Raw genomic sequence first — 27,684 nt, forward strand, 5'->3', positions numbered from 1 at the left:
TCCCTACCACTTAAATAATGTAGCAGTTATTTAAAAGGAACAAATAAAAAGAGATTTGAGCTCTACATAAATCAACAGCATCAAAGTATCTTATTGATCTAGCTGCTCTTCCAAGATATTATTTTTTTAAAAAAAGGGTTTAGCTTATTTTTAGGCACTTCTCGGTACTGGAGAGTGGTGCAAAGCACTTGGAAGCTGCTCCCATTAAGTGTCGGTGATGTCTTCAGGGCAGCAGCATGGAAGCAAATGCACCAAACTGAAAAACAGATGCCAAGATTAGACCAAAAATGGTTTAGAAACAGATTGTAATTTGATCATTGTTTTGCTAATCTAAAATACAGTGGCTATTTTGAAGTCATGAAAACTTCAAACCACAGAATTACTATTGCATAATGTAAACTGTGGACTTCATGCTGCCAAACGGTGACGATGCCTTTTGTTTACCTTGTCTACCACGGGGTCTTGAAGAAAGTTCAATAAATTCACTGCGCCACTCAATGTTACTGACCTGCAGTGAAGTGACCAACTCCGGTTACATCTGTTCTGTCAAAGCAGAAATGAAGTGGTTAATAATAGTTTTATTTTCAATCTACTTTACCGAATCTGTCATCAGGTGAGTGATTTCTGATTGTTTTAAAGGTACAGAAGTGAATGTAATATCTCGAGTCATAACTTGAAAAATTCACCTAGACCGAAATAAACTCATGTGGATCTTTCTAGAAGACTGGATAAAGTCTAATTGTAAAGGTACAATAGAGAATTAATGAGCTAGCAGTTCATGTTCTTGTCTTGTTTCCATCTGAGTTATTAATGTTTTAAACACTAGAACAATATTACTGCTAGCCATGTTGACATTTTAAGTCCAATGACTCTCCTTTGGATCACTTGTGTTCTGAATAAAAAGCACTGGACTCGAAACAATTCTCTATAGAGTTTCTCTATAGCTTTCTGTTTCTATTTTGGATCCTTAGCATCAGCATTGTTTTGATTTTATAATATTGCTGCAACTTGTAATAGAAAGTTCATTATAAAAACAAAATGTGGCATGAAGCTCATATCTTCAACCAGTATGTAAATCCCATCATTGCAGAGGGTTCTGTTCTTAAATTGGGACATAATTGATGTTACACTATGGTTCATGTTTTTTAGTCTAGCTAAACAGATACAAGTGCAAATTTTTTAATAGCAGTGGAACTAAATAAACTGAATATTCTAAATGTCAGTCTATTCTAAATGTCAGTATATCACTGATGGTTAGGTACTGTACTCAAAATGGTGCCCTAGTTGTCTTTTGATTAGCATGAAAATATGTGAAACAAAAACTGAATGTTATTTTTGTACTTGCTGTTAATTTCTATTGTATAACAATAACTTAAACTCACCAGTGAGTATTGGACACTATATTTGTGCATGGAACTTTTGTTTGGAAATTCCTTGCACTTCGCATGCTTTGAAGAATGCGAAATATTTATGTTTAATGGCAAAGTATGAAACAGCATCCAAATAAAACATTAGTTTAGAAGATAATTCAATAATGTAAAACTACATTTTATAAAAGTTAACTACAATCAAAATATGGAACAATATTGGCAAAAGCATCATAAGCACTACAGGAAGATTTATGCACATGCATTTTGCATTAGCTGCTTTAGTCAGAAATTGTAGGGTTGGCCTATTCAAAATGATGCCATCACTGATGTCAGATTCACGAGTAAAGATTATGGAAAATTCAGAATTGGGTGCATGGCAAGGTTAAAACTCTGTACTTAAAGGGCTTTATGCAACGAAAAGATTGAGCAGACCCTGGTAAAAGGGGCTGAAATAGCTGGTAATTTCACAATAGATTGAAGATTGGCAACTTTAATATTTACATGGCAAAAGACTATGAAATGTGGAAAAGTGATTAATATCTCTATGTACATAGATTGTTAATACACAGATACAAAAAGTAAATTAAAGCAGTGAATGATATTGACATTATTGCAAGGGAATTGGAAAATAAAATAAGCAAGTTTGAGTTGTATAAATCCTTCAATGAGACCTGTTTGGAAATACTGCTGTTTTGAATATTGTACCTTTCAGATATGTTGACCTTGAAAGGCAATGAGTACAGAATTTGGTGAAGCTTAAAGGACTAATTTCAGGACAATTTTCATGAAGTTGGCTTGTATTCCCTTGCATTAGAAGGTTCTTCACTAACCTAACTATAGTGTTCAAAACGCTAAAAGATTTGGCAAAGAATCTAATTACTTCAACCTGTGTCTAGCTTTCACTCTATGTGTACAAGGGCATCAAAATCCCAATAATCCTCTGTAGTTCCTCATCTCTCACTGCTCAGGAAACATTTTGATTTGAATCCAAAGTGGACGATCCTCACACTTTTCCACATGGAAAGGTAACTGCCATTTTGCCCAATCAATAAATGAAACTATTTTGTTTGATGGAGAAATCCAGAATGCAGACATGAAATTGGAAAGTCCTTTTCCATACAATGGGTGATAGAGTTTCGAGCCTCTTTTTCTCATGAGGATGTATTTTTTATTCATTCAAGAGATGGGGGCGTCACTAGCACAGCCATCATTTACTGCTTATCCTTAATTGCCCCTGAAAATACGATAGAACTATGGAATCATAGAATCCCTACAGTGTGGAAACAGGTCATTTGCTCCAACAAGTCTACTCTGACTCTCCATAGAGTATCTATCTATTCCTCTATCTATTACTTTTACATTTTCCTCTGACTAATGCACCTAATCTACACATCCCTGAATGCTATGGGCTATTTAGCATGGCCAGTTCACCTAACCTACACACGTTTGGATAGTGGGAAGAAACCGGAGCACCTGGAGGAAACCCATGCAGACACGTGGAGAATATGCAAACTCCACACAGACAGTTGCCCGAGACTGGAATCAAACCTGGGTCCCTGCACTGTGAGGCAGTAGTGCTACACATGAGTTGCATTTTTGAACTGCTGTGGTCCTTTCAGTGTAGGTACATCCACAGTACTGCTTGAAAGGCTGTTCCAGGACTTTGACCCAACAATAAAAGAATGACAATAAGTAATTTTATCAGCTGTTAGAAATTAAATTCAATTATTAAATCTGGAATATGAAGCTGTTTCATGTCACAATTACTGAAATTATCAATTGAAGCAAATACCGATATGATTCAGTGATATCCTTTTAGGAATGAAATCTGCAATCTGGCCTATATGTGACTCCAAACCCATAGCAATATCCACCTTACGAAATAGCCTAGGAAACCACTCAGTTCAAGGACAATTAGGGATAGCAACAAGTGCTGGCCATGCTCATATCCAATGACATAATAAAGTGAAAAATTATTGTTCTAATTCCAGGATGGTGTGTGCTTCAAGGTGAACTTGCAGATACATCTCGCAAGAAGAGTCATACCAGACGCGAAGTGTTAACTCTTTCTCTCTACATATACTGCCAGATCTGCAGTGTTTCTCCAATGTTTTCTGTTCCTATTTAAGTTAGTAATGTTATACAGTAGAAAATAAATTTTTCTGAACAGAGGCCAAGTCATTAGTGAGATCTTATTTCAGTTAAACACACTTCATAAAACTCATACCCTGCTGATTTTTTAGCTGCCCATGTTTATACTACCAATTCAAACCCAATTAACGCTGAATTAATAAATCTCACCAGTTTCTTCATTTCATTAGCTCTCAGGCTTCTCTTCTGACCATTAAATGATAACAAATTCCCCTTTTAAAATATATGAATTATATAATTAAAGGAGGCAAAAGAAAATATACAAAGCAATAACAAATGTTCTCCTTTATTTATTTACTATTTAAAGTTGCAAGCATCTGTTTTCCAGAATGTTCAACAGGTTCTTTTAGAGCCTGCTATTTAAAGAAATTAAACAGCTGACCCCTGCTTTCCATCCATTTCAATTTGGAGAGTTCCCCATTAGATTAGATTACTTACAGTGTGGAAACAGGCCCTTTGGCCCAACAAGTCCAGACCGACTCGCTGAAGCGCAACTCACCCAGACCCATTCCCCTACATTTACCCGTTCACCTAATACTATGAACAATTTAGCATGGCCAATTCACCTAACCTGCACATCTTTGGACTGGGGGAGGAAACCGGAGCACCCAGAGGAAACCCACGCAGAATGTGCAAACTGCACACAGAGAGTCGTCTGAGGCAGGAATTGAACCCGGGTCTCTGGCGCTGTAAGGCAACAGTGCTAACCACTGTGCCACCGTGCCACCCACTTTTAATATTATCCATTCTCCAGTATCGGTTTTAAAACTGCAACAGCAATCCCCAATCTTTTGTCATTCACGCATTTTGAGTTACAAGTTATTCTATAGTGATCGTTATCAATGTAACTTGCAATGGGTGTTGCTGCCAAAATCTTTCTAGAACTTTCTTTCAAATTCTTAGCCTCACAAAGAGAGAGGATCTCTGCTGTGACAGTTCTGTTTACAGTACTACTCTTCTAACTCTGAGCTATAGACTGGTGGTGAGAGTTGATGGAGATGAGGCAATAGCAAGAGGTTGCGCAGCCAGTGGGAAGGAATTTCCTGTGAAAGATCCAAGGGATCAGTTAAAGTGTGTTTGCTTTAATGCAAGGAGTACCAGGAATAAAAGTGATGAGCTTAGAGCATGGATCAGTACCTGGTGCTATGATGTTGTGGCCATAACAGAGACGTGGGTTTCTCAGGGGCAAGAATGGTTGCTGGATGTTCCAGGGTTTAGAACATTTAAAAAGAATAGGGAGGGGGGAAGAAAAGGATAGGGTGTAGCACTGCTAATCAGAGAGGGTATCACAGCTACAGAAGTTACCATTGTCAAGGAGGTCTACCTACTGAGTCAGTATGGGTGGAAATTAAGAACAAAGCTGAAAGATGTGTTGCTGGAAAAGCGCAGCAGGTCAGACAGCATCAAAGGAGCAGGAGAATTGACGTTTCGGGCATAAGCCCTTCTTCAGTAGTAGGGCTTATGCCTGAAACGTCGATTCTCCTGCTCCTTTGATGCTGCCTGACCTGCTGTGCTTTTCCAGCAACACATTTTTCAGCTCTGATCTCCAGCATCTGTAATCCTCACTTTCTCCTTGGAAATTAGGAACAGTAAGGGAGCAGTCACCTCATTAGGGCTTTACTACAGACCCCCCAATAGCAGCAGGGAAATTGAAGAAAGCATAGATCTGCAGATTTTGGAAAAGTGTAAATGTAGTAGGGTTGTTGTAATGGGTGACTTTAACTTTCCCAATATTGATTGGAACCTCCTTCGAGCAGATGGTTTGGAAGGAGCTGTTTTTGTAAGGTGTGTTCAGGAGGGTTTCCTAACTTAGTACGTTGACAGACCGGTGAGGGGAGAGGCCATTTTGGATTTGGTGCTCGGCAATGAGCCGGGCAGGTGTCAGGTCTTCCGGTGGGAAAGCGTTTTGGTGATAGTGACCACAACTGCCTCACATTCTACATTGCTATGGAGAAGGAGAGAAGCAGGCACAATGGGAGGATATTTAATTGGGGAAAAGGAAACTATGATGCTATCAGACGTGAGTTGGGAAGCATGGACTGGGAGCAATTGCTCCATGGAAAGGGCACTATAGACATGTGGAGACTGTTTAAGGAACAGTTGTTGTGAGTGATGCACAAATGTGTTCCTCTGAGACAGGCGAGAAGGGGTAAGATAAAGGAACCTTGGATGACGAGAGCGGAGGAGCTTCTCGTCAAAAGAAAGAAGGCAGCTTACGTAAGGTGGAGGAAGCAAGGGTCTTGCTCAGCTCTAAAGGATTACAGACAGGCGAGGAAAGAGCTCAAAAATGGTCTGGGGAGAACCAGGAAGGGGCACGTAAAAGGCTTAGCAGGAAGGATTAGGGAGAATCCAAAGGCATTTTACACGTATGTGAGGAATAAGAAAATGATCAAAGAAAGAGTAGGGATCAGGGATAGCATAGAGAACTTGTGTATAGAGTCTGAGGAGGTAGGGGAAGCCCTAAATGAGTTTTTTGCTTCTGTCTTTACTAAAGAAAAGGACCTGTAGTGAATGAAACCATTGAGGAGCAGGTAAGCATGCTGGAACGGATAGAGATTGAGGAAGCTGATGTGTTGAAAATTTTGACAAAAATTAAGATTGACAAGTCACCAGGGCCAGACCAGATTTGTCCTCGGCTGCTTTGGGAAGCAAGAAATGTGATTGCTTCGCCACTTGTGAAGATCTTTGCATCCTTGCTCTCCACCAGCGTCATACCTGAGGACTGGAGGGAGGCAAATGTAATTCCTCTCTTCAAGAAAGAAAATAGGGAAATCCCTGGCAATTATAGACCAGTCAGTCAGTCTCACGTCTTTTGTCTGCAAGGTGTTAGAAAGGATTCTGAGGGATAGGATTTATGACCATCTGGAAGAGCATGGCTTGATTAAATGCAGTCAGCATGGCTTTGTGAGGGGCAGATCATGCCTCACAAATCTTATTGAGTTCTTTGAGGATGTTACTAGACAAGTTGGTGAGGGCCGAGCGGTGGATGTGGTGTATATGGACTTCAGCAAGGCATTTGATAAGGTTCCCCATGGTAGGCTCGTTCAGAAGGTCAGGAGGAATGGGATACAGGGAAATTTAGCTGTCTGGATACAGAATTGGCTGGTCAACAGAAGATAGCGAGTGGTAGTGGAAGGAAAGTATTCTGCCTGGAAGACAGTGGTGAGTGGTGTTCCACAGGGCTCTGTTATTGGGCCTCTACTCTTTGTAATTTTTATTAATGACTTGAAGGATGGGTCAGCAAATTTGCAGATGACACAAAGGTTGGAGGTGTCGTTGACAGTATAGAGGATTGTTGTAGGCTGCAGCGTGACATTGACAGGCTGCAGAGATGGGCTGAGAGGTGGCCGATGGAGTTCAACCTGGATAAATGTGAAGTGATGCATTTTGGAAGTTCGAACTAGAAAGTTGAGTACAGGATTAAAGACAGGATTGTTGGCAGTGTGGAGGAACAGAGGGATCTTGGTGTGCAGGTACATAGATCCCTTAAAATTGCCACCCAAGTGGACAGGGTATTGTTAAGAAAGCATATGGTGTTTTGGCTTTCATTAACAGGGAGATTGAGTTTAAGAGTCGTGAGATCTTGTTCCAGCTTTATAAAACTTTGGTTAGACCGCACTTGGAATACTGCGTCCAGTTCTGGTCACCCTATTATAGGAAAAATGTGGATGCTTTGGAAAGGGTTCAGAGGGGGTTTACCAGGATGCTTCCTGGAATGGAGGACTTATCTTACGAAGAGAGGTTGACTGAGCTCGGACTTTTTTCATTGGAAAAAAGAAGGAAGAGAGGGGACCAAATTGAGGTGTACAAGATAATGAGAGGCATAGATAGAGTTGATAGCCAGAGACTTTTTTCCCCAGTAGAAATTGTTAACACGAGGGGTCATTGTTTTAAGTTGTTTGGCGGAAAGTATAGAGGGGATGTCAAAGGCGGGTTCTTTACGCAAAGAGTCGTGAGAGCATGGAATGCGTTGCCAGCAGCAGTTGTGGAAGCAAGATCATTGGGGATATTTAAGAGACTGCTGGATATGTATATGGTCACAGAAATTTGAGGGTTCGTACATTAGGCTTACCTTACATGAGGATCAATGGTCGCCACAACATCGTGGGCTGAAGGGCCTGTTCTGTGCTGTACTGTTCTATGTTCTATGTTAAACTTTGTAGCTTCCCAAGCTAAGGGCAAATCATACCTCCCTTTCCCACAAGAAAAATTACAAACCCTTCTGCATTTGAGAACCCATCACAGATTTTCAGAAGAGGCATTACTAAAAACATCAAGTTCCATGAGGAGAGAGAAACAAAGTTAACAATACAAATCTGGTATGACTATTTAGAAGCCCTACTGGACTCAAAGTATTAACTGTCTTTTTCTCTGTCCATAGAACCTGCCAGACCTGCTGAGTTTCTCCAGCATTCTGTTTACTTCCAATTTTGAATTCTGCTTTATTGAATTTATGACAATGTTTTCAAATTCACGGCTCTCACTCAACCAGAAGTGTTTATGTTCATCAAAAGATGCCTGAAAGCTGCCTCTCATGGTACCATGCTGAAAATGTGTTGCTGGAAAAGCGCAGCAGGTCAGGCAGCATCCAAGGAACAGGAGAATCGACGTTTCGGGCATAAGCCCTTCGTCGATTCTCCTGTTCCTTGGATGCTGCCTGACCCGCTGCGCTTTTCCAGCAACACATTTTCAGCTCTGATCTCCAGCATCTGCAGCCCTCACTTTCTCCTCTCATGGTACCATGTAAACATAGCAGGGTCTACCTTTGAACTCAATTCGCCCCATTTTAATCAGACAGACTCTACTGAGAAGTACAAAACTCTAGAGCATCAATTAGACCATATATGCATTAATTTAACTTCCAGAGTGTTCCCACTGCATTTGGTGCCTCTTTTGAGGATGAATTTCCCTGCTGAGCTGATCTTCCTGCAGAAATATAGCTTTAATGTCAATTGATTAAGACTGCCAAATATTTGTTGCAAGAACATTTGCAAAATTGTTTTTTCTGCTATCAGTGAATCTACATTTTATATCTTGTTTCCCTAGTTTTGCTTCAAAACTTCATGCCACTAACCTTGCTTTAGCCTTACAAGTCATGGTTTCTAAAGAATGATGCCTGACAATTCCTCTTCGGTTGGTAAATTAGTGATAATTAATCCAACCCTTGCAATTAGCCACGCAGAGACATATACTCAAGGGTTTCTGGACAGTGCAGGTGAGGAATGCCCATTGATCCACCTCCCCCTCCAACTGTAGTATCCAAACAGCTTAAAACTATGACCCCTCGTGTTAACAATTTCTGTAAGCCTCTGATTGGGCAACAGCTCTTGGGGTCGGCTTCTGCCTATAATCAGGTGGTCTGGTGGCAACTATTTAATTGGAAAAGTATGGCCCTGGGTCTCACAGCTGGGGAGGTGAAAACTTTCCTGCCCACATGGTGGGAATTCTGCTGACTAAAATTCAGCCCTGGTCTTTGAGAGAGTGGCTGCCCATCATCAGGGGCTGTTAATATTTAGCTGCCATTCAGGCAGGACATAGAAGAGATCATAAAATGATTACAGTGTATAAGGAGACCATGTCCACGTTGACTTCCTGCAGGTCAGGTTTGAGAGGAGATTTGATAGAAGTGTTAAAAATTATTACTGTGATATTGATCTAAGGTGATTGCCAAAACACCCAACAATGGCACGCAGAAAGTTTGTTTCACATTGCAAGTGGGGGTCTGAAATATACTTCATGCTGAGGGTGTGAAGGAGGCAAATCCATTTGAGATTTTCGACAGGGTCCTCTAGTCGCACATGTCCACCCTCCAGCATGCGATTTCTTTCCTCCTCAGGTGCCTATTCACTTTGTTTTTGAAAGCAACCATTTCTATGGAACCCCAGCTTTTCAAATCTGTTCACGCAACTTAAACCACTGGTATCATTCTCAGAAATCTTTTCTACTCCCTTTCCAAAGCATTCATAGCCTTCCTAAAATATAAATCCCAGATTTTGATGCATTACTCCCGAACAGAATTTTAGAAAGGTTCATGATTACTTCTTTGCTTTCTGTAACTAGTATCCATGCACCTCTTATCCAATTTCTCAATTCAATATTGCCAAGGACCTCTTGATGTCACACTTTTGATTAATCACTTTAAAGGGTATTTTCCAAGATACATGGACAAAAATGGACAATAATTTCCTGCGTTTTCAGTAAATAAACAATGTGTAGTACAAAATGATCTCAAGGATGAGAAAATAATGGGAGAGCCAGTGAAATATTTGAATTGGTAGCATCTTAATATGTGAAGAACATGAATGTGTTTTGTGATCTGTATCTTGCATTTGTTCAAGTGCGATGTATTTATTTGAGAATTTAATGTATTTTACAGGATTCCTCTAATTCGTTTTAAGACAATAAGGAGATTGCTCAGAGAAAGAAATGAACTAGAAGAATTTCTCCAAAATCACAATTCAGATGCCTTTTTCCGCAAATACAATAGCTGTTATCCTTCTGAAGTTTTAATGATGCAAGATATTGGTGTCACTTCAGAGCACTTATCAAATTATATGGATGTAAGTTATCTTTAAAAATGACTGGAGATAAAAAGAGATGCCACTGTTGAAAATCTGAAGTAAAAACAGATCAGCTGCCCAATTTTCATTTTCCATGATCCAATTCACAAAAGCACTTTACATCCAGATGGTAAATTAAAACTCTACCCTGTTGAGTCAATCTGAGAAGTGAATATAACTAGGGAATAAAGTTATGAAACCTGAAGGTAGGGTTTATTAATGATATCCAAAACTGAGAGAGTGGTAGCTAACATGGGATAGCATCTTCTGGAAGCAATTCTGTGGCAGGAGACCTTTTAGATTTGAAGAATTTACTGTCAATATTTAAGATGGTGCAGTGGCTTTATTTTATTGTGTCTTTGAACACTTAGGCCCAATATTATGGAGAGATTAGTATTGGAACTCCACCGCAGACATTTACTGTAGTGTTTGACACTGGCTCCTCTAATCTCTGGGTGCCTTCAGCCTACTGCATCAGCAAGGCATGCGGTGAGTAAAATCAAAGTTATATCAATTTATGTTCTGATCAGAAATGATTATAACTGATGTCAAATGGAAATGTAGACTTGCAGTATGTTGCTGGTTTCAAACCAACAACAGATGGCAATCCTATTTTAACTTTCATCGTTATTGAAACAAATCTGTTTGGGGTCTCTCTAAGCAATGCTCGTCAACTTACAAATTTCACCTTCATGGCTAGGTCCATATTTTTGCTTACAAATGAATAATTCTTTGCGGAATTTTACTTGTTTGCTTCTCCATCCTTCCTGGTTGGAAGTTAAATGTAAGTATGGACCGAAGTCTTCTGGTCTCTGCATTGTTGGAGACCCCTGTAGGAATTGCATGGGAAGTTTCAATTTCTAATGGGAAATTTCCCTGCTCCCCAGATATTTCCAAATCTAGAGTTACTGACTTGAGACAGTTTGTGATACTTACCTGGTCATCACCCAGGAAATGTCAGACAAATCAAATCCTACAACCTCTGGTTAACTACCTCCCAAAAACTCACATTGACAGCCCCGCCCCAATGCAATACTCAGTGCTTGACTATTCCCCTGACTGTCCCCCAAATCCCCCTCACACCTGACTATCTCCTGACTGATTGATTAGATTTGATTTATTGTCATCTGTACCTAAGTACAGTGAAAAGCTTTGTTTGTGAGCAGTACAGGTAGATGATAGTAAGCAAGGACATACAGATCGTTGGGTGAAAAAAACTTGGACAGAGTGAGAGTTACAGGTTTTTCTGTACAGGATGTGCATAAGGCAAGAACAATATTAACAAAATGAACATGATTTGAAGTCAGAGTCCATTCAGCAATCTAATTACAGCAGAGAAGAGGCTGTCCTTGAACCTGCTGACTATCCCTAACACAGCCCTGATCCCTGACCTGACCCAACTATGCTTGCTGTCCACCCTCAGCCCTGACTAGCGCCAATTACCCTGTGCCACTCATTTAGCTAACCTAAACCTGACTGACCCCAAATCTAACTTTCCCAATTGACTAATTCCAATCAGAATGGATTAACCCCCATTATGACTGGACATGACAATCCCTCCTGCCCTGACTCAACTACTCCCTGTCCCACTTCATTAGCTCCCAGTCTACTCACTTTCCAGCCTACCTTTTATAAACAAAAACAGAAATTGCTGGAAAGGCTCAGCGGGTCTGGCAGCATCTGTGAAGAGAAATCAAAGTTAACATTTCGGGTCAGGTGACGTTTCCTCAGAGCCCGTGTAAATGTGCTTAGACAGGGAGCAGACCTTGGTAACCAGAACAGGTACTTCAGCTAAGTACATTATAGATAGTGTGGGAAGACAATGTCTTCTTCTGCACTGAGTGTCAGCTGACTGGACACCAATTCCTGTAATTTCCTCAGCTATCCTATTTATCGCATATTACTGTACCCATCTGTAAACTTGTCCACTTACCTTCCCTCACCTACTCTATTCACCAACATCCATTCACCCATCCACTAATATTTTCACACGAGACCATTAAATTTACCTTACTGGAACAAAAATGTAATAACAAGGGAGGAAGTAAACTTTGAGGATAAATTTGTAAGTAATACCAAGATGGACAGCGAGAGGGTTTCCTAATACCAATAACTTCTTTAAATATATAAAATGTAGGAGAAAGGCCAAAGTGAACATAGGTTCCTTAGAAGATGAGGCTGGGGAAATAATAACAGAGAACCAGAAAATGGCAGAAGGATTAAATATTGTATATAGTATCCATTCTTTTTTCTTTCTAGAACGACATCGACGCTTTCAATCATTTTTCTCATCATCATATTCTCCCAAAGGAAACTCTTTTGCCATACGATATGGCACTGGGCAACTCATGGGAATGATGGGTAAAGATAAAATCACAGTAAGTTGGATTACAACTATTACTAACGTGTAAAGAATCTCAATAATCACACAGGAGACAAGCATTGTTTGAGTCGACTCTGTAATAGATCTAAATAGGTTTACCCAAAGGGGTGGGGTGGGTGAGTGTGAATCTGGCTGGTCTGTGCCAGTGAATTTAAAGATGGGGAACACTTAACCAAAGCAGGTGGTGAGTCCACCTCTTTCACACCCATCCCAGGCCTGTACCCAATCTAATGAGGGTTGGGTAAGGCAGTCTGTTAACCCCCATGCCCAGCGTGTCCCTTAATAAGGACCTCATTCCATGTCCTCCCCAATAATATGTGCAGCTGGGGATGGCAACCAGCTGAGCAGTTTGTTGCTTGGGCAAAGGCAGGAAGGTAACGGGAAGTACTTTCTTTGATGTGACTCCTGTGGGCATTGGGAGCACCAATTCCCTTCATGGTACCCCCCCTCCCCCATATGCATTCCCCCCCCCCGAAATCTGGTCCCTCACTCCCTCCTGGGTGAGGTAAATTTCCTTCCCAAAACGAAATACACATGGAAGTCTGGTGTGTACATTCTTCCCTCCTGCAGTCCCAGTAGCAGCTGCTGCTGCTTCTGGCGTTGCTGGGATTACAGAGCTACACCCGATCAAATTGCCTGGCAGGTCTCAGATGTGGGACTGAGGTTCCACTCCTACCTCATTAAACGCATATTAACATGGTGGAAGCTGCAAGAGTTAAAGTCAGCATGGTGCCAGCAGACTTTCCAACTGAGTCATAGAGTCATAGAGATGTACAGCACAGAAGCAGACCCTTCGGCCCAACCCGTCCATGCCGACCAGATATCCCAACCCAATCTGGTCCCACCTGCCAACACCTGGCCCATATCCCTGCAAACCCTTCCTATTCATATACCCATCCAAATGCCTTTTAACTGTTAGAATTGTAATAGCCTCCACCATTTCCTCTGGCAGCTCATTCCTTATACATACCACCCACTGAATGAAAAAGTTGCCCCTTTAGGTCTCTTTTATATCTTTCACCCTCACCCTAAACTGATGCCCTTTAGTTCTTGTCTCCCCCACTCCAGGGAAAAGACTTTGTTTATTTAACTATCCATCTCCATCATGATTTTATACACCTCTGTAAAGTCACCCCAGCCTCTCCCTATAGCTCAAATCCTCCAACCCTGGCAACATCCTTGTAAATACTTTCTGAACCTTTTCAGGCTTCACAACATCTTTCCGATAGGAAGGAGACCAGAATTACATGCAATATTCCAAAAGTGGCCTAACCAATGTCATGTACAGCCGCAACATGACCTCCCAACACCTGTACTCAATACTCTGATCAATAAAGGAAAGCATTCCAAACACCTTCTTCATTATCCTATCTACCTGTGACTCCACTTTCAAGGAGCTATGAACATGCACTCCAAGGTCTCTTTGTTCAACAACACTCTTGAGGACCTTACCATTCCGTGTATAAGTCCTGCTAAGATTTGGTTTCCCAAAATTAAGCACCTTGCATTTATCTGAATTAAACTCCATCTGCCACTTCTCAGCCCATTGGCCCATCTGATTAAGATCCCGTTGTAATCTGAGGTATCCTTCTTCGCTGTCCATTACACCTCCAATTTTGGTGTCATCAGCAAGTTTACTAACTATACCTCTTATGCTCACATAAATGAAGAAAAGTAGTGGACCCAGCACCGATCCTTCTGGCACTCCACTGGTCACATGCCTCCAGTCTGAAAAACAACCCTCCACCACTACCCTCTGTCTTCTACCTTTGAGCCAGTTCTGTATCCAAATGGTGAGTTCTCCCTGTATTCCATGAGATCTAACCTTGCTAATCAGTCTCCCATGGGGAAGCATGTCGAACGTTTTACCGAAGTCAATGTAGATCACATCTACCGCTCTGCCCTCATCAATCCTCTTCGTTACTAATCCAAAAAAACTCAATCAAGTTTGTGAGACATGATTTCCCATGCACAAAGCTATGTACACTATCCCTAATCAGTCCTTGCCTTTCCAAATACATGTACATCCTTTCCCTCAGGATTCCTTCAAACAACTTGCCCACCACCGACATCAGGCTCAATGGTCTATAGTTCCCTGACTTGTCCTTACCACCTTTCTTAAACAGTGGCACCATGTTAGCCAACCTCCAGTTTTCTGGCACCTCCCCTGTGACTATCGATGATACAAATATCTCAGTAAGAGGCCCCGCAATCACTTCCCATAGCTTCCCACAGAGTTCTAGGGTACATTTGATCAGGTCCTCAGGATTTATCCACTTTTATGCGTTTCAAGTCATCCTGCACTTCCTCCTCTGTAATATGGACATTTTTCAAGATGTCACCATCTATTTCCCTACATTTTATATCTTCCATGTCCTTTTCCACAGCGAATATTGATGATGAGGTACTCTTGTTATATCATTTCTGAAGGCTTCCCATTTTCCAGCCATCCCTTTAACTGCAAACATTTGCCCCCAATCAGTTTTTGAAAGTTCTTGCCTAAAACCTCAAAATTTGCCCTCCGCCTATTTAGAAATTCGACTTTTAGGTCTGGTCTGTCCTTTTCCATCACTATTTTAAAATTAATAGAATTATGGTAATTGGCCCCAAAGTGCTCCCTCACTGACAGCTCAGTCACCTGCCCTGCCTTGTTTCCCAAGAGTAGGTCAAGTTTTGCACCTTCTCTGGTAGGTACATCCACATACCGAATCAGAAAATTGTCTTGTACACACTTAACAAATTCCTCTCCATCTAAACCCTTAACAGTATGGCAGTCCCTGTCTATGTTTGGAAAGTTAAAATACCCTACCATAACCACCCTATTGTTCTTATAAATTACTGAGATCTCCTTACAAATTTGGTTCTCAATTTCCCTCTGACTATTGGGGGGTCTATAATACAATCCCAATAAGGTGATCATCCCTTTCTTATTTCTCAGTTCCACCCAAATAACTTTCCTGGATGTATTTCCGGGAATATCCTCCCTCAGTACAGCTGTAATGCTATCCCTTATCAAAAATGCCACTACCCCTCCTCTCTTGCCTCCTTTTCTGTCCTTCCTGTAGCACTTGTATCCTGGAACATGAAGCTGCCAGTCCTGCCCATCTCTGAGCCATGTTTCTGTAACTGGTGGAATGGCAGAGATTATGATGAGGTCCTCATCATGAAATTCATCTCTGTGTCTTTTATTTTTCCTATTTATTTTTTTCAATGAATAGGTTTACATTTAAAACTTATCTTAACTGGACAATGTGAACAGTTAGATCATTGAAATGTATCTCAGTCATATTTTCACTGTTGCATTTTTGTTTAATAAATGATAAATAGCTTCAATGACATATGTCAAATTGTTTTTAGTATAAATTATTATCGTCCTCAACAATATGCACAGCTTTGAACCATTGAAAAGGCCAAATACTTTCATTTAGGCCATCAGAAAGGATTGAACATAAAATGTTCTTTCTTTTGCAGGAAAGAAGCAATAATTTCTGTAATAGAAATAAAATAGTGCAGACACTGGAAATCTCAAACAATCACAGAAAATGCTGGTGAAACTAAACAAGTCTGGCAGGAACTGTGGAGAGAGAGAGAGGCAGTTAACATTTTGAGCTCAGTATGACTCTTTCAGAAATGTTGAGAAGAAGTCATATTAGACTTGAAACATCAGCTCTATTTCTCCCTCCACAGATGCTACCTGGCCTGCTGAGGTTGCAATCAATTTTATAATGCTTCAAATATGTTCAGTGCTGTACTGCATGATAGTGAAGAAAATTAACATATAAACCCAGCAGAATGAAATTGATGCTGGTGCATAGCAATGCATTTCTCCATGAGTTTTAAGAAGTTCTTTCTCTCTCTCTCTCTCCTGCACTGTCCTCACCATATGCTTCCTTTGTCTGTTTTTCTCCCTTTTAAAAGGGATGTTGTTTTGACTTTTTTCTTTCCAAAGTTCCAAAACAATGCAATGGCATATAAAACAATAATTGCTGCCCCTGGAATTCGAGGAAATCACCTCCAACACCTAAAATACCTCAAAAAAGGAATATCTGTTACAGCCAGAAATATTTCCTGTCCCACTAGAGGGCATAGGTTTAGGGTGAGAGGGGAAAGATACAAAAGAGACCTAAGGGGCAACATTTTCACACAGTGTGGTATGTGTATAGAATGAGCTGCCAGAGGAAGTGGTGAAGGCTGGTACAATTGCAACATTTAAAAGGCATTCGGATGGGTATATGAATAGGAAGGGTTTAGAGGGATACGGGGTAGATGCTTGCAAATGGGATTTAGATTAATTTAGAATATCTGGTCAGCATGGACAAGTTGGACCAAAGGGTCTGTTTCCGTGCTGTACATCTCTATGACTCTATGACTCTATAAGTTCTTGCTAATTTAGTTTTATTCTCTCTTTTATTGCTCTGATTCAATTTCATTCAACTCATTTATTACCCGTAGTTTTCTGTTTCTCTGCTTTTCGTATATATACTTTCCTTTCTCATATATTACTTACTTGTCATAGCTCCACATAGGATTCAGAGTATGCTTGTGAATGTATCAAACTTGGCTTAAAGGCAGGTGACAGAGGGTGATGGTGGAAAGTTTTTTTTTGGACTGGAGGCTTGTGGCCATTGGTGTTCCCAAGGAACAGTGTTGTGTCCACTTTTGTTTGTTATTTATATAAATGATTTAGATGAGAACATAGAAGACATGATTAGTAAGTTTATGGATGACACCAAAATTGGTGGTACAATGGACAGTGAAGAAAGTTTTCTAAGATTACAAGGAGATCTTGATCACTTGGGTCAATGGGCTAAAGACTGGCAGATGGAGATAAATTTGGATAAATGTGAGAAATTGTATTTTGGTAAAACAAACAAGGGCAGGACTAATACAATTAAAAGTAAGACCTTGTATAGTGTTGTAGAACAGAGATATCTAAGGGTTGAGGTACATATTCTTTGAAGTTTGCATCACATATAGATAAGATGGTTAAGAAGGTGTTTAGCATGTTTGTCTTCATTGCTCAGACCTAGGGAGGCATAGTGGCTCAGTGGTTTACACTCATGCCTCACAGCACCAGGGACCCAGGTTTGATTTCAGCCTCGGGCAACTATCTGTGTGGAGTTGGCACATTCTCCCCGTGTCTACGTGGGTTTCCTCTGGGTGCTCCGGTTTCCTCCATAGTGTTAAGTACATTAGTCAGAGGGAAGTGGGTCTGGGTGGGTTACTCTTCAGAGGGTTGGTGTTGACTTGTAGGGCCAAAGGGCCAGTTTCCACACAGTAGGTGGTCTAATCTAATCTTTGAGTATAGGAATTGGGATGTTATGTTGAGGTTGTACAAGACATTGGTGAGGCCTCTTCTGGAATATTCTGGTCGCCCTGTTATAGGAAGGATATTATTAATTTGGAGAGGGCTCAGAAAAGATTTACCAGGATGTTGCTGGGAATGGACAGTTTGTCCATAAAGAGACGCTGGATATGCTGGAACCTTTTTCACTGGAGTGCAGGAGGTTGAAGGGTGACCTATTGAGGTTTATAAAATCGTGAAGGGTACAGATAAGGTGAATGGCAGGTGTTTTTCCCCTATGATGGGGAATTTTAAGACTAGAAGGTGTATTTTCAAGGTGAGACCAAAAGGATTTAGAAAAAAGGGGTAGTTTTTGTTTACACAGTGTGGTTCATGTGTGAAATGAGCTTCCAGAGGAAGTGGTAGGTGTAGGTACATTTGCAACATTTAAAAGATATTTAGCTAAGTCCATGAATAAGAAATGTATGAAGGATATGGGCCAAACGCAGGCAGGTGAGACTAGTTTAGTTTGAACTTATGGTTAATGTGGACTAGTTGGACTCTACCGACTGTATTTACTTTTTCATTATAGTTAATCTACGTCATTTTCCTGTTCAATTAATTGCCTCTAAGACTCATATACTTTGAGTCTATTCCCCATGATGATTGCAACATTGCATAGTATCTCTTTCTACTTAAAAATGTGGCTATCATGTATTTTGGGAGAGTCTGGATAGTATTCTGTTTATCAGTTCAAAACTGTATGAAGGCTAATGGAATAAATACCAAGACAGCATTTGCATTAACTTCATTAAAGCATTATATTTTAATCTTGTTTTTAGTATAGTAGTTACTTTGAACTATTACATAGATACTGTGATATGCAGACTATTTATTTTAGACCCAAAAACACGTGAAATAAGATAAATATTTTGTGTAAATGGCTGGAAGGTGAATATGCCTGTCAGTTTTCAGGGTTCAGTTCATTGCATTATGTGGATTTCAGACTTCTAAATACCCACCCATAATTCTTCTTCATTCTTCATAGATTGGAAACATTACCATAAATGGACAAGAATTTGGGGAATCTATCTATGAGCCAGGTTCGACATTTACTGTTGCACATTTTGATGGTATTTTAGGTTTAGGATATCCATCTTTAGCTGAAGGTGATGCCATTCCCGTGTTTGACAGAATGATAAACCAGAGACTGTTGGATAAACCCATGTTTTCCATCCTAATAAACAGGTTTGTTTTACATCTCTATTATATTAAATCAAATGGTGTTTATAAGGCAATTATCTACACCTTAAAGAAAATAAGCAAAAATGTGTATGGCTATTCTTAATGCTTTCTGTAATTGACAAATGGAATATGTATTTGCATGTGCCCACAGCAATCACAAACATTGTCTGATAATGAAGACATTTAACAGCAGGCAATACGAAATGCACTTCTGCATTGCGATGTTGAACATGCAGAAAAACATCCAAAAGAGGAATCAATATAATTTGATAAGAATGACCTTGATCTGTTCTTACAGACCCCATGATCTTAGGCACATCTGCAAGGGAACAAACTCTGTCAGATTAAATAATGACATTTTTCTCTTGAGAAACTTGTAGGGATATAATGCTGTTTTTTGGCAACCACACTATTCCCCCAGTCCAAGGCCACCTCTTCTTCAAACAGAAACCTTAGATTTCTACAGAAGCAAGTTTCCACAAATCAATCCTATCTTTCCAGCCAGTCATGGTAATATCACAAATGGAGCATATAAATGCCAACTACACTCTTAATTTTAATTTAAACTGAATAATTGTGTGTTGAGGCAGATTTATAAAAAGGGCCACAAAATAATACAAGTACAAGTTTCTGAAACAAATATGCAATTTAAATGTGCATTTTTGTTAATATAAAAATTCTGCAGTTTTTGTTTTTAACATGAAGCCTTTTTCATTTCTACACTAAGCATGTTTTTGTATTCCTAGAGAAATAGACAGTGAAAATGGTGGTGAATTGATCCTCGGAGGCATTGACCAATCACATTACACAGGCCGAATTAATTGGGTCCCTGTCTCAAAACAGGCTTACTGGGAAATTGAAGTGCAAAAGTGAGTGTGAAAATATTACTATAAAGCATCTGTAAACTCCCTGAAATGTACTACTACATGAGCAGTGTGCAATTATTGACTTGATACATATTGATGTATGAAACATGTGGAGGGGGCAGTTGGCTCAGTTGGTTGATTTGTAAGGTAAAGTGCTATGAACAGTATAGGTTTAATTCTCAAACCTGGCTGAAGTCATCATGAAGATCCCACCTTCTCAACCATGCCCCTTTCCAGAGGTACGGTGACCCTCAGATTAAATTTAGTATCAATAATACCTCTGTCTCTCTTGCTCCCTATTGAGATATCAATTCTCTGTGGCTACAGTGACTATCTCTGGGGTTTGATTAGATTAGATTAGATTACTTACAGTGTGGAAACAGGCCCTTCGGCCCAACAAGTCCACACCGCCCCGCCAAAGCGCAACCCACCCATACCCCTACATTTACCCCTTACCTAACACTACGGTCTCTGGCGCTGTGAGGCAGCAGTGCTAACCACTGTGCCACCATGCTGCCCACCACCATCATATGAAACCAATCAGAAATATTATTGTTAAGGAAGGCTGGTTAACCTTTATAATCAGTTAAGTTATGCAAATTTAAGCTTATTTTGTGACGATGCTGCTCCTTTAACAAGGCTGTGTTATCCTTAGTTTTTTTTCAAAAGTGTTGAAATGTCTGGCTTGATTTACCTGAAGAAGTTCTAAGTTAAAAAGAACACTTATACAATGAAAGGGGAGTGGCCAGTTCTCCCAGCTGAATTTTTCTCTGGTTTGGTTTGTTTTGTTTTGGGTTTAGCAGTCTGGCTGATCAGAGCAAGCAGTCAGTCAGTTTTGAGGCTGCTGGTAAAATGAAACAGCTACATGGAAGAAGGTGTTCATGCTGAATTTCTCTGCCATCTCTCTCTCTCTCTCTCTCTCTGACATCTCTTCTGTCAGACCCTGTGTTTGATTATACCTTTTTTTGCCAAGGGGTGTTTATGGGGATTGTTGTAAATATTTGGAACAGGATCATTAAGTCGGGATAGTCTGTTGGGTTTTCGGATAGATTGATTGATTCTATATTTTGTTCTCTTTTGTTAGTGTTTCATTCAGTAGTCTTGAAAATAAATTATGTTTTGTTTAAAACTAAGTGGTTGGGCCAGCTGCATCACTCCTGGAATATCCACCTCATGCCTACTTAAAGCAACCACAAAATTACAGTCTGGGCTACTTTCTTGAAATGTTTGAGGGGCCTAGCCTGGTCCATAACAATTTATATAATTGTAATCAGGAGCCAACAGTGAATCCTAGTTAGATCAATCATTCCCGCTTCTAGTACATCCTTTTCAATGGCAAATAGAGTGGCTGTTCTGATATTATTCAGCATAAGGGTATTGTATTATAATGCTTATATTATAAGAGGTCTGGACTAATGAGACAGAGACATGAAATCAAACAGCAGCTGGGGAATAGCATCAGAAATGGCAATCATTGAAACTGCTAGACTGTCATGAAAGCTCATCTAGTTCACTAATGTTTTTAAGGAGGGAAATCCCCCTGGTGTGACTTATGTGTGAGTCCATAGCCACAACAAGATGAGTAATTCTTAACTGCTTAAATGTTCAAACAGGTCCATAGCACCACTTTCCCAAGGGCAATTAGAAATTGGCATTGAACAATAGCCTTGCCATGCAGTGATGCAGGCAGCCTGTGAATTAATTTTTAAAAATCATGATTACCAGAGATGGAGATTTATTTTTGATAACCTGTACTTCAGAAAATTTGAAGTGAGGGAGTGTGAGGTAAAATATGAGTTAAGATTTTTTTTACACAGCAGCTTGGGTATGCCTACTGCAACAGTAAGTTGCATTTACATCAGGAAAATTTTCCTGAGAATGAATACAGGTGCAAACTCCTTCAATTCTATCCATCCCTAAATGAAGAATGAATGATACAAATATAGACATGTCTGGTGATATAGCTAAATCATTGAAGTCAAATGTTTCATTTATTCTTTCATCTCTTTATACTTTGCCCCAACAAATGCAATAATTTTGATCTGGACAATTTTCTCCCCATAAGTAAACCCTTAACTCCAGGCTCTGCGCACAGCTTTGAGTTGTTTGATCAGATTGGCCTAGATTTTGGCAGGATGCATTTTCTATACACGGGAATTGTTTTGAGTTTGGGAAAGACAGAAGAATGGATTTAAAGAATGCCTTACATTTTGGAGTTCTGAATCACAATTTCTGTGGGATGTGGTTATGACTGCCCTGTTTGAGGTGGTGGGGACATATCCCCATTGCAGGGAGGGGGTAATGGTCCAATTGTGATCAAAAGGGAGGTCTGATGATTTGGATGGAAGAAGAAGAGATAGATCATCGGGTAGGGGTTTACTGGCTGGCTTGTTGGGCCTCATGAAAACAATTCTATTCCACCTGGGCCCACAAGAAATGTTGTAAAGGCATTTACCTCATTTTGCCTACTGGGTTTCCTGAGGCTTGGGAAACATGGCTGACACAATTTTAAAAGTAGACAGAAAGCCTCATTATAATATTTGAAAAATTGGTCTCATGCTCCTTGTTCTCCCCTCATTAAAACCAGAAGTGATAATTTTGGCATGGGTTTCTATTTCTGATTTTGTGAATTTTAACTGACATGATGCCAAGTTGCCCATTACTGGGAGTTAAAATTCAGCTCTATGATTCATCAAAGTATCAATTTGTTATCTGAGATCAAAGTCTGTATCTGAATTACCAGTACGTTGATCAAATATAGGTCTACATATATTGTGCCTGTGGTTCAGGGATTACTTACATTTTGCAATGCTTTCTATCCAGAATAAAATATAATAACATTATCACCTGTCAGAATGGGTGTTCTGCAATAGTTGACACTGGAACTTCTTTGATAGCTGGTCCTCCGAGCTCAATAAGAACTATGTTTCCTAATTATAAAGAATTTCAGCTTGGCCGGGGAGAGGTATGTATTTTAACTTGATGTTTGTTGAATTGATCATATCTGTTTCATTTTATAAGAAATAGAAATGTGTAGTGTTTCATGCTGAATTCTAATTGTTCAGGCAAATCAACACATAACTTAAGTGATATTTGAAACATAAAAGAATGGATTTTCCAAGCAGTGGCAATTACATTCAGATTGCCACTCTTATGCTAATTTCTTTCATTAAGAAAGAGCTCCACATTTCAGGAAGGAGATTCTGGTTACAGCTCCTGCATAAATGGGGAATGTACTTTAAATCTAATAGCTCATTCAAGCCACACCACCTTTTTCATGGCATTAATTGCTATGCTCTGTGATTAAATGTCCAGCAGCGCTGGCAGCCATTTTGAAAGCTCCTGTGAAAGAGTAAGTATATAATGTAAGTGCAAGATTAGGGAGCCAGGTGAGTAAGGGCATCATGTAGGCAGAATGGCAACTAACAGGTAGGTAGGGTGCCAGATGGATAAGGTGCCTGGGTACAAGCTGGGAAGTGTATCAGGTAAGTGATGTGTTTGGGGTACGTCAGAATGGACTGAAGTATCATGTTTTGTGAAGAGAGGAGGTGTGAAGGTCTGGTAAGGAGGAGGGGGTATTGGGCGTGGTGGTGGGGTAAGTTGTCAGATCCGGGGATTGAGTAAGTCTGTTGGGCCCTGGTAGTGGGGGGTGCTATTGGGGGGTTAGAGGGTGTAAAAGGATAGCTTTCAGCTACACTGCAGAACTAACTAACTGTGCATCAGAAAATCTGGGTCCTGATATTCTATAAATAGATAGCTATCATATTTTTGAAATACAACTTGAATATTTATCTGCACAGTTAACTTTTGCCATTAAAACATTTGGGAGGTTTAAAATTAGGTTGTGACAGTAGTTACAAAATCATTTCTTGTTTCTGGGATTATGGTTCATGGGATTCTCAATGGAATCACTGTGGCACCTCCACAATTTGAGTGACTTTTTTTTATAATAGAATTAACTATTCATCATTTTTCAAAGTTTAGCCAGATTCCGTAGTTATCAAACCAACTGATATTGCACTTCTGTATAAAATACTTAAGATATATCAGACAACTTATGGCAATAGCAAATATTAACAAAAAGAAGCAGGAGCAAATTACTACTGGAATTTGTACTGAAAACAGAAAGTGCTGGAGATCACAGCAGGTCAGACACCTTCCATGAATGATCTTTTGTTTTCATTAACAAAGTGAAATTGGCTTTTCTTCTGAATCTGTGAAAGAGTAGACTGCAGTTTGTGAAACAGAGACATACAAATGGACAACACTTAGAGTCATAGAGTCAAAAGACCCTTCGGTTCAACCCGTCCATGCCAACCCAATCTAGTCCCACCTGACAGCACTCGGCCCATATCCCTCCAAACCCTTCCTATTCATATATCTATCCAAATGCCTCTTAAATGTTGCAATTGTACCAGTCTCCACCATATCCTCTGGCAGCTTATTTCATACACATACCACTCTCTGCGTGAAAAAGTTGCCCCTTAGGTCTCTTTTATATCTTTCCCCTCTCACTCTAACCCATGCCCTCTAGTTCTGGACTCCCCAACCCCAGGGAAAAGACTTTGCCTATTTATCCTATCCATGCCCCTCATAATTTTGTAAACCTCTATAAGGCCCCTCAGCCTCCGACACTCAAGGGAAAACAGCCCCAGCCTGTTCAGCCTCTCCCTGTAGCTCAGATCCTCCAACCCTGGCAACATCCTTGTAAATCTTTTCTGAACCCTTTCAAATTTCACAACATCTTTCCAATAGGAAGGAGACCAGAATTGCATGCAATATTCCATCAGTGGCCTGACCAATGTCCCGTACAGCCGCAACATGACCTCCCAACTCCTGTACTCAATACTCTGACCAATAAAGGAAAGCATAACTTAGCTGAGTTAATTTATTTCTGCAGTTATAATCTGTCAATTGATTTTTAAGTTTTTTGCTTCTTTAATATAATGCAACTCTTGATCACAGTCCTCTGCATTGTTTCTGATTAGACATCTGCATAAAATGGGAAAAGTCAAACTATTTCATTCAACTGAAGTTCCTGCTATGTCAGTGGATTGCATTAAAGATTTCATAATGTTTGCTCACATTTGAACAGATAATTTATGATGTTAAAAAAATGCAAAAAAGGCATGTTAAAAGACCAGCTGGTTCATTCAACCTGCCTTATTAAGGCATGATGAAATTTCTTCCCCTCCCTCCCTTCCCATCCATCCACATATAAGGCACACACTCTCCTGGAAGAAAGTGAGAGATAAAGAAATCATGGGAGAGTTTAAATAAATCTCTGAAAAAAACTTCTTGTATACATCTGATGGTAATCAATTTAACTATGGAAGGCTATGCTGGCTGAGTATCAATGATCCACCTTCATTCTTATAGGTAGATAAGTTTACTTCTCATAAGAACCTGCTTAGTTAGCAACAAATTGTCCATTATTGTTCAGGGCAATAACTTAATTCAGACTTCTATGGTAAAGAAAAGTTTTCTCACATCTAACTTACTTGTACTTAAGACACATATTTCTATTATCCTAATCTATCTAGCTTTTGGATTGTACTTATTCTTTTCATTGTTTTAAAGATCTTAATCAAGTCTTCATGAAGTTTATGCTTCTCTAAAGTAAAATTACCATTTCCCTTAAACACCCTTGTCCTCCCCAAGGAATGTTTTAGCAATAATTCTTGCGTATTTTTGTACTAAGCTTGCAGCACTGATTGTGGACCATCAATGTCCTATGGATTATAACCCGAGGTCCTTCTCCTATCAGAAAATTTGAGCAAAAGAGACCTTAATCTGTAGAGACATCCCTGGAGTTCTTCCTACATAGATATATAAAATGTAGCTATTATATCTAAATTTGCTTGCCAAAATTATTTTCATCTAAAGTCCTATAAACATAACCATTGCATCCAGTTCTCTCTAGACATGTTCATCCCAGATTATTGAGAATAACTTATCCCAGATTCTACTAATGGCCAGGCCATCTGAAGTCCTCACTTTCTCCATGTCCAGTAGGAGCTCTTCTGTCCACAAGAGAGCACCTAGTTCCATACCCAGCAAAATAATCTGCCAATCAGTTTCACAGGACTGATTCTCATTTAGTAATCTATCATGTGAAGCTTTGTCAAAAGGCTTTTGAAAATCAGAATACATAATGTTGATCTGACTCCCAATATCTACTGTTACGATATGGGTAAACCCCGCCCCCCTTGCTAATTTAAGCCCACAAAACAGAAATGATTTAACCCATTTTGTAATCTGTTTAAAATTGAGAGGCAAAGAACTGTTTGAAAAGTCAATATTTAAAGTAAAAACTAACAACTTTTTAAAAAATCTAACAGAGAATAATTAATTAACAATTATCTACAACTCCTTTGTCTCACCTATATTTTACCTCCCCTCTACAATACTAGTCTGATAAAACCCCCAATTAATATTTACCAGAAAATTCAAATTTCAAAACCAGCCAGCTGTCGAATCTTCTCTTTGTATCTTCCTCTGACTTATTTTCTTCTTGTTCGTGATTTCTGTTTCACAGGTCATTGATAGATAAAGGTATCTTTAAGAGAGCCATTCTACGGGAAGTCTGCAGATGTTGGTGGCTTGACAGTTCTTCCCTCAACTGTTCAAGTTTTCCTGGTCTTATCCCCCAAATTTTCAGATTGTTTCATTGGTTTTTAATATTGTCAATATACTAAATTCAAACTTGATTGGAGGTTGGTATTTTGGGGTATAATTTAAACTGATTGGCCAAATTCAAATTTATTTTTGTCTTGTAGCAACTCAGCTAGTGCGAGCTGCTGGACCAAATGTTACATTATAAATTCCCCAGCAGTCTGAGTGCTTGCTAAGTCCTTCACTCTCTTAAAAGGTACAGTACACTTCTCTACCTTCATAATACTACCAACTTTGTAACTTGAACATAAAATCCAATTATGTTGATGAAATATGACCTTTCTATCCAGTCGCTAAAATGACCTTCCACAATAGCCCTTCTCTGTCCCGGTGATTGCCTTTAATACTTCCTCCAACAACTTGGATATTACCAAAGTTATGTTCTTTTGAATAACTTGGGGTAACTACAAGCAAAGCTAGCAGCCTAATCTGTTTCGCAATGTTTCAACAATTTTAGACAGGATTGTATTTTATATCCATTTTGTACTTAAATAAAACAATATATAAAAAGAGAAGCCCATTCCTAAGTAAAGTAATTTTAAAATGTTTCAAATGTATATTTTCACACATGTATATTTGTTTCTTAATTGTTAGCTTAAGGTAGAATGCAGAAAAATTCCCCAGCTGCCAAGCATGACTTTCACTATTAAAGATGTGGAATATACATTGGAAGCACAAGACTATATTAAAAAGGTATCCCTTTCAACTGGATTATTTATTTTGGTTAGAGAATATTACTATAACACGTTACTATAAATAAAAAGTGTGCAGTTTCTTGTGACATTAAAATATGTCTTTTTTGTTCTTCTCAAGTTTCATGATGAACAGGAAATGTGCCTTTATGGATTCCAGGCAATAAATATGTACTCTTCTAAAGGACCTCTTTGGATTCTGGGAGATGTTTTCCTTGCAAAATTCTACACCATTTTTGACCGTGAACGTAATCAAGTGGGATTTGCTAAATCTCGACATGCAGTGAACAGTGGAGAGAGTGCAGTGGATTGAAATATCAGAAGTGAACTGTACCTATTTATTATCAGTAAAATTGTCTTTAATGGTTGAATGGTACAAAGCAATATTTCATAGCGTTTTTCAAATGAAAAATTTGTACTCAGTTTTACCAAAATAAAAATAATCAATATATAATCAA

At 39.4% G+C, this 27,684-nt stretch overlaps 1 protein-coding gene across 1 annotated transcript; it reads left to right on the top strand.

Moving 5' to 3' along the window:
* The first annotated feature begins 414 nt into the window (after nt 1-414).
* Nucleotides 415-27,684, top strand: LOC122559769 (cathepsin E-like). The gene is made up of 9 exons (XM_043709769.2): nt 415-613; nt 9,898-10,081; nt 10,453-10,570; nt 12,341-12,459; nt 18,797-18,996; nt 19,740-19,862; nt 22,683-22,824; nt 27,129-27,227; nt 27,348-27,684. Exons 1-9 carry the CDS (start codon nt 498-500, stop codon nt 27,537-27,539), a joined length of 1,293 nt encoding a protein of 430 aa, XP_043565704.2. The 5' UTR covers nt 415-497; the 3' UTR covers nt 27,540-27,684.

The sequence above is a fragment of the Chiloscyllium plagiosum genome, unplaced genomic scaffold (genome assembly GCF_037043375.1).
Source record: "Chiloscyllium plagiosum isolate Xiang-an unplaced genomic scaffold, Cpla_swu_hap1 HiC_scaffold_19, whole genome shotgun sequence".
NCBI classification, from domain to species: domain Eukaryota; kingdom Metazoa; phylum Chordata; class Chondrichthyes; order Orectolobiformes; family Hemiscylliidae; genus Chiloscyllium; species Chiloscyllium plagiosum.

Coding starts and splice junctions, on each gene's coding strand:
- LOC122559769 (XM_043709769.2), top strand. CDS start 498: ATGTTACTGACCTGCAGTGAAGTGACCAACTCCGGTTACATCTGTTCT. Junction 12,460..18,796: donor TGGGTAAAGATAAAATCACA/GTAAGTTGGATT, acceptor CATTCTTCATAG/ATTGGAAACATTACCATAAA. Junction 18,997..19,739: donor TTTTCCATCCTAATAAACAG/GTTTGTTTTACA, acceptor TTGTATTCCTAG/AGAAATAGACAGTGAAAATG.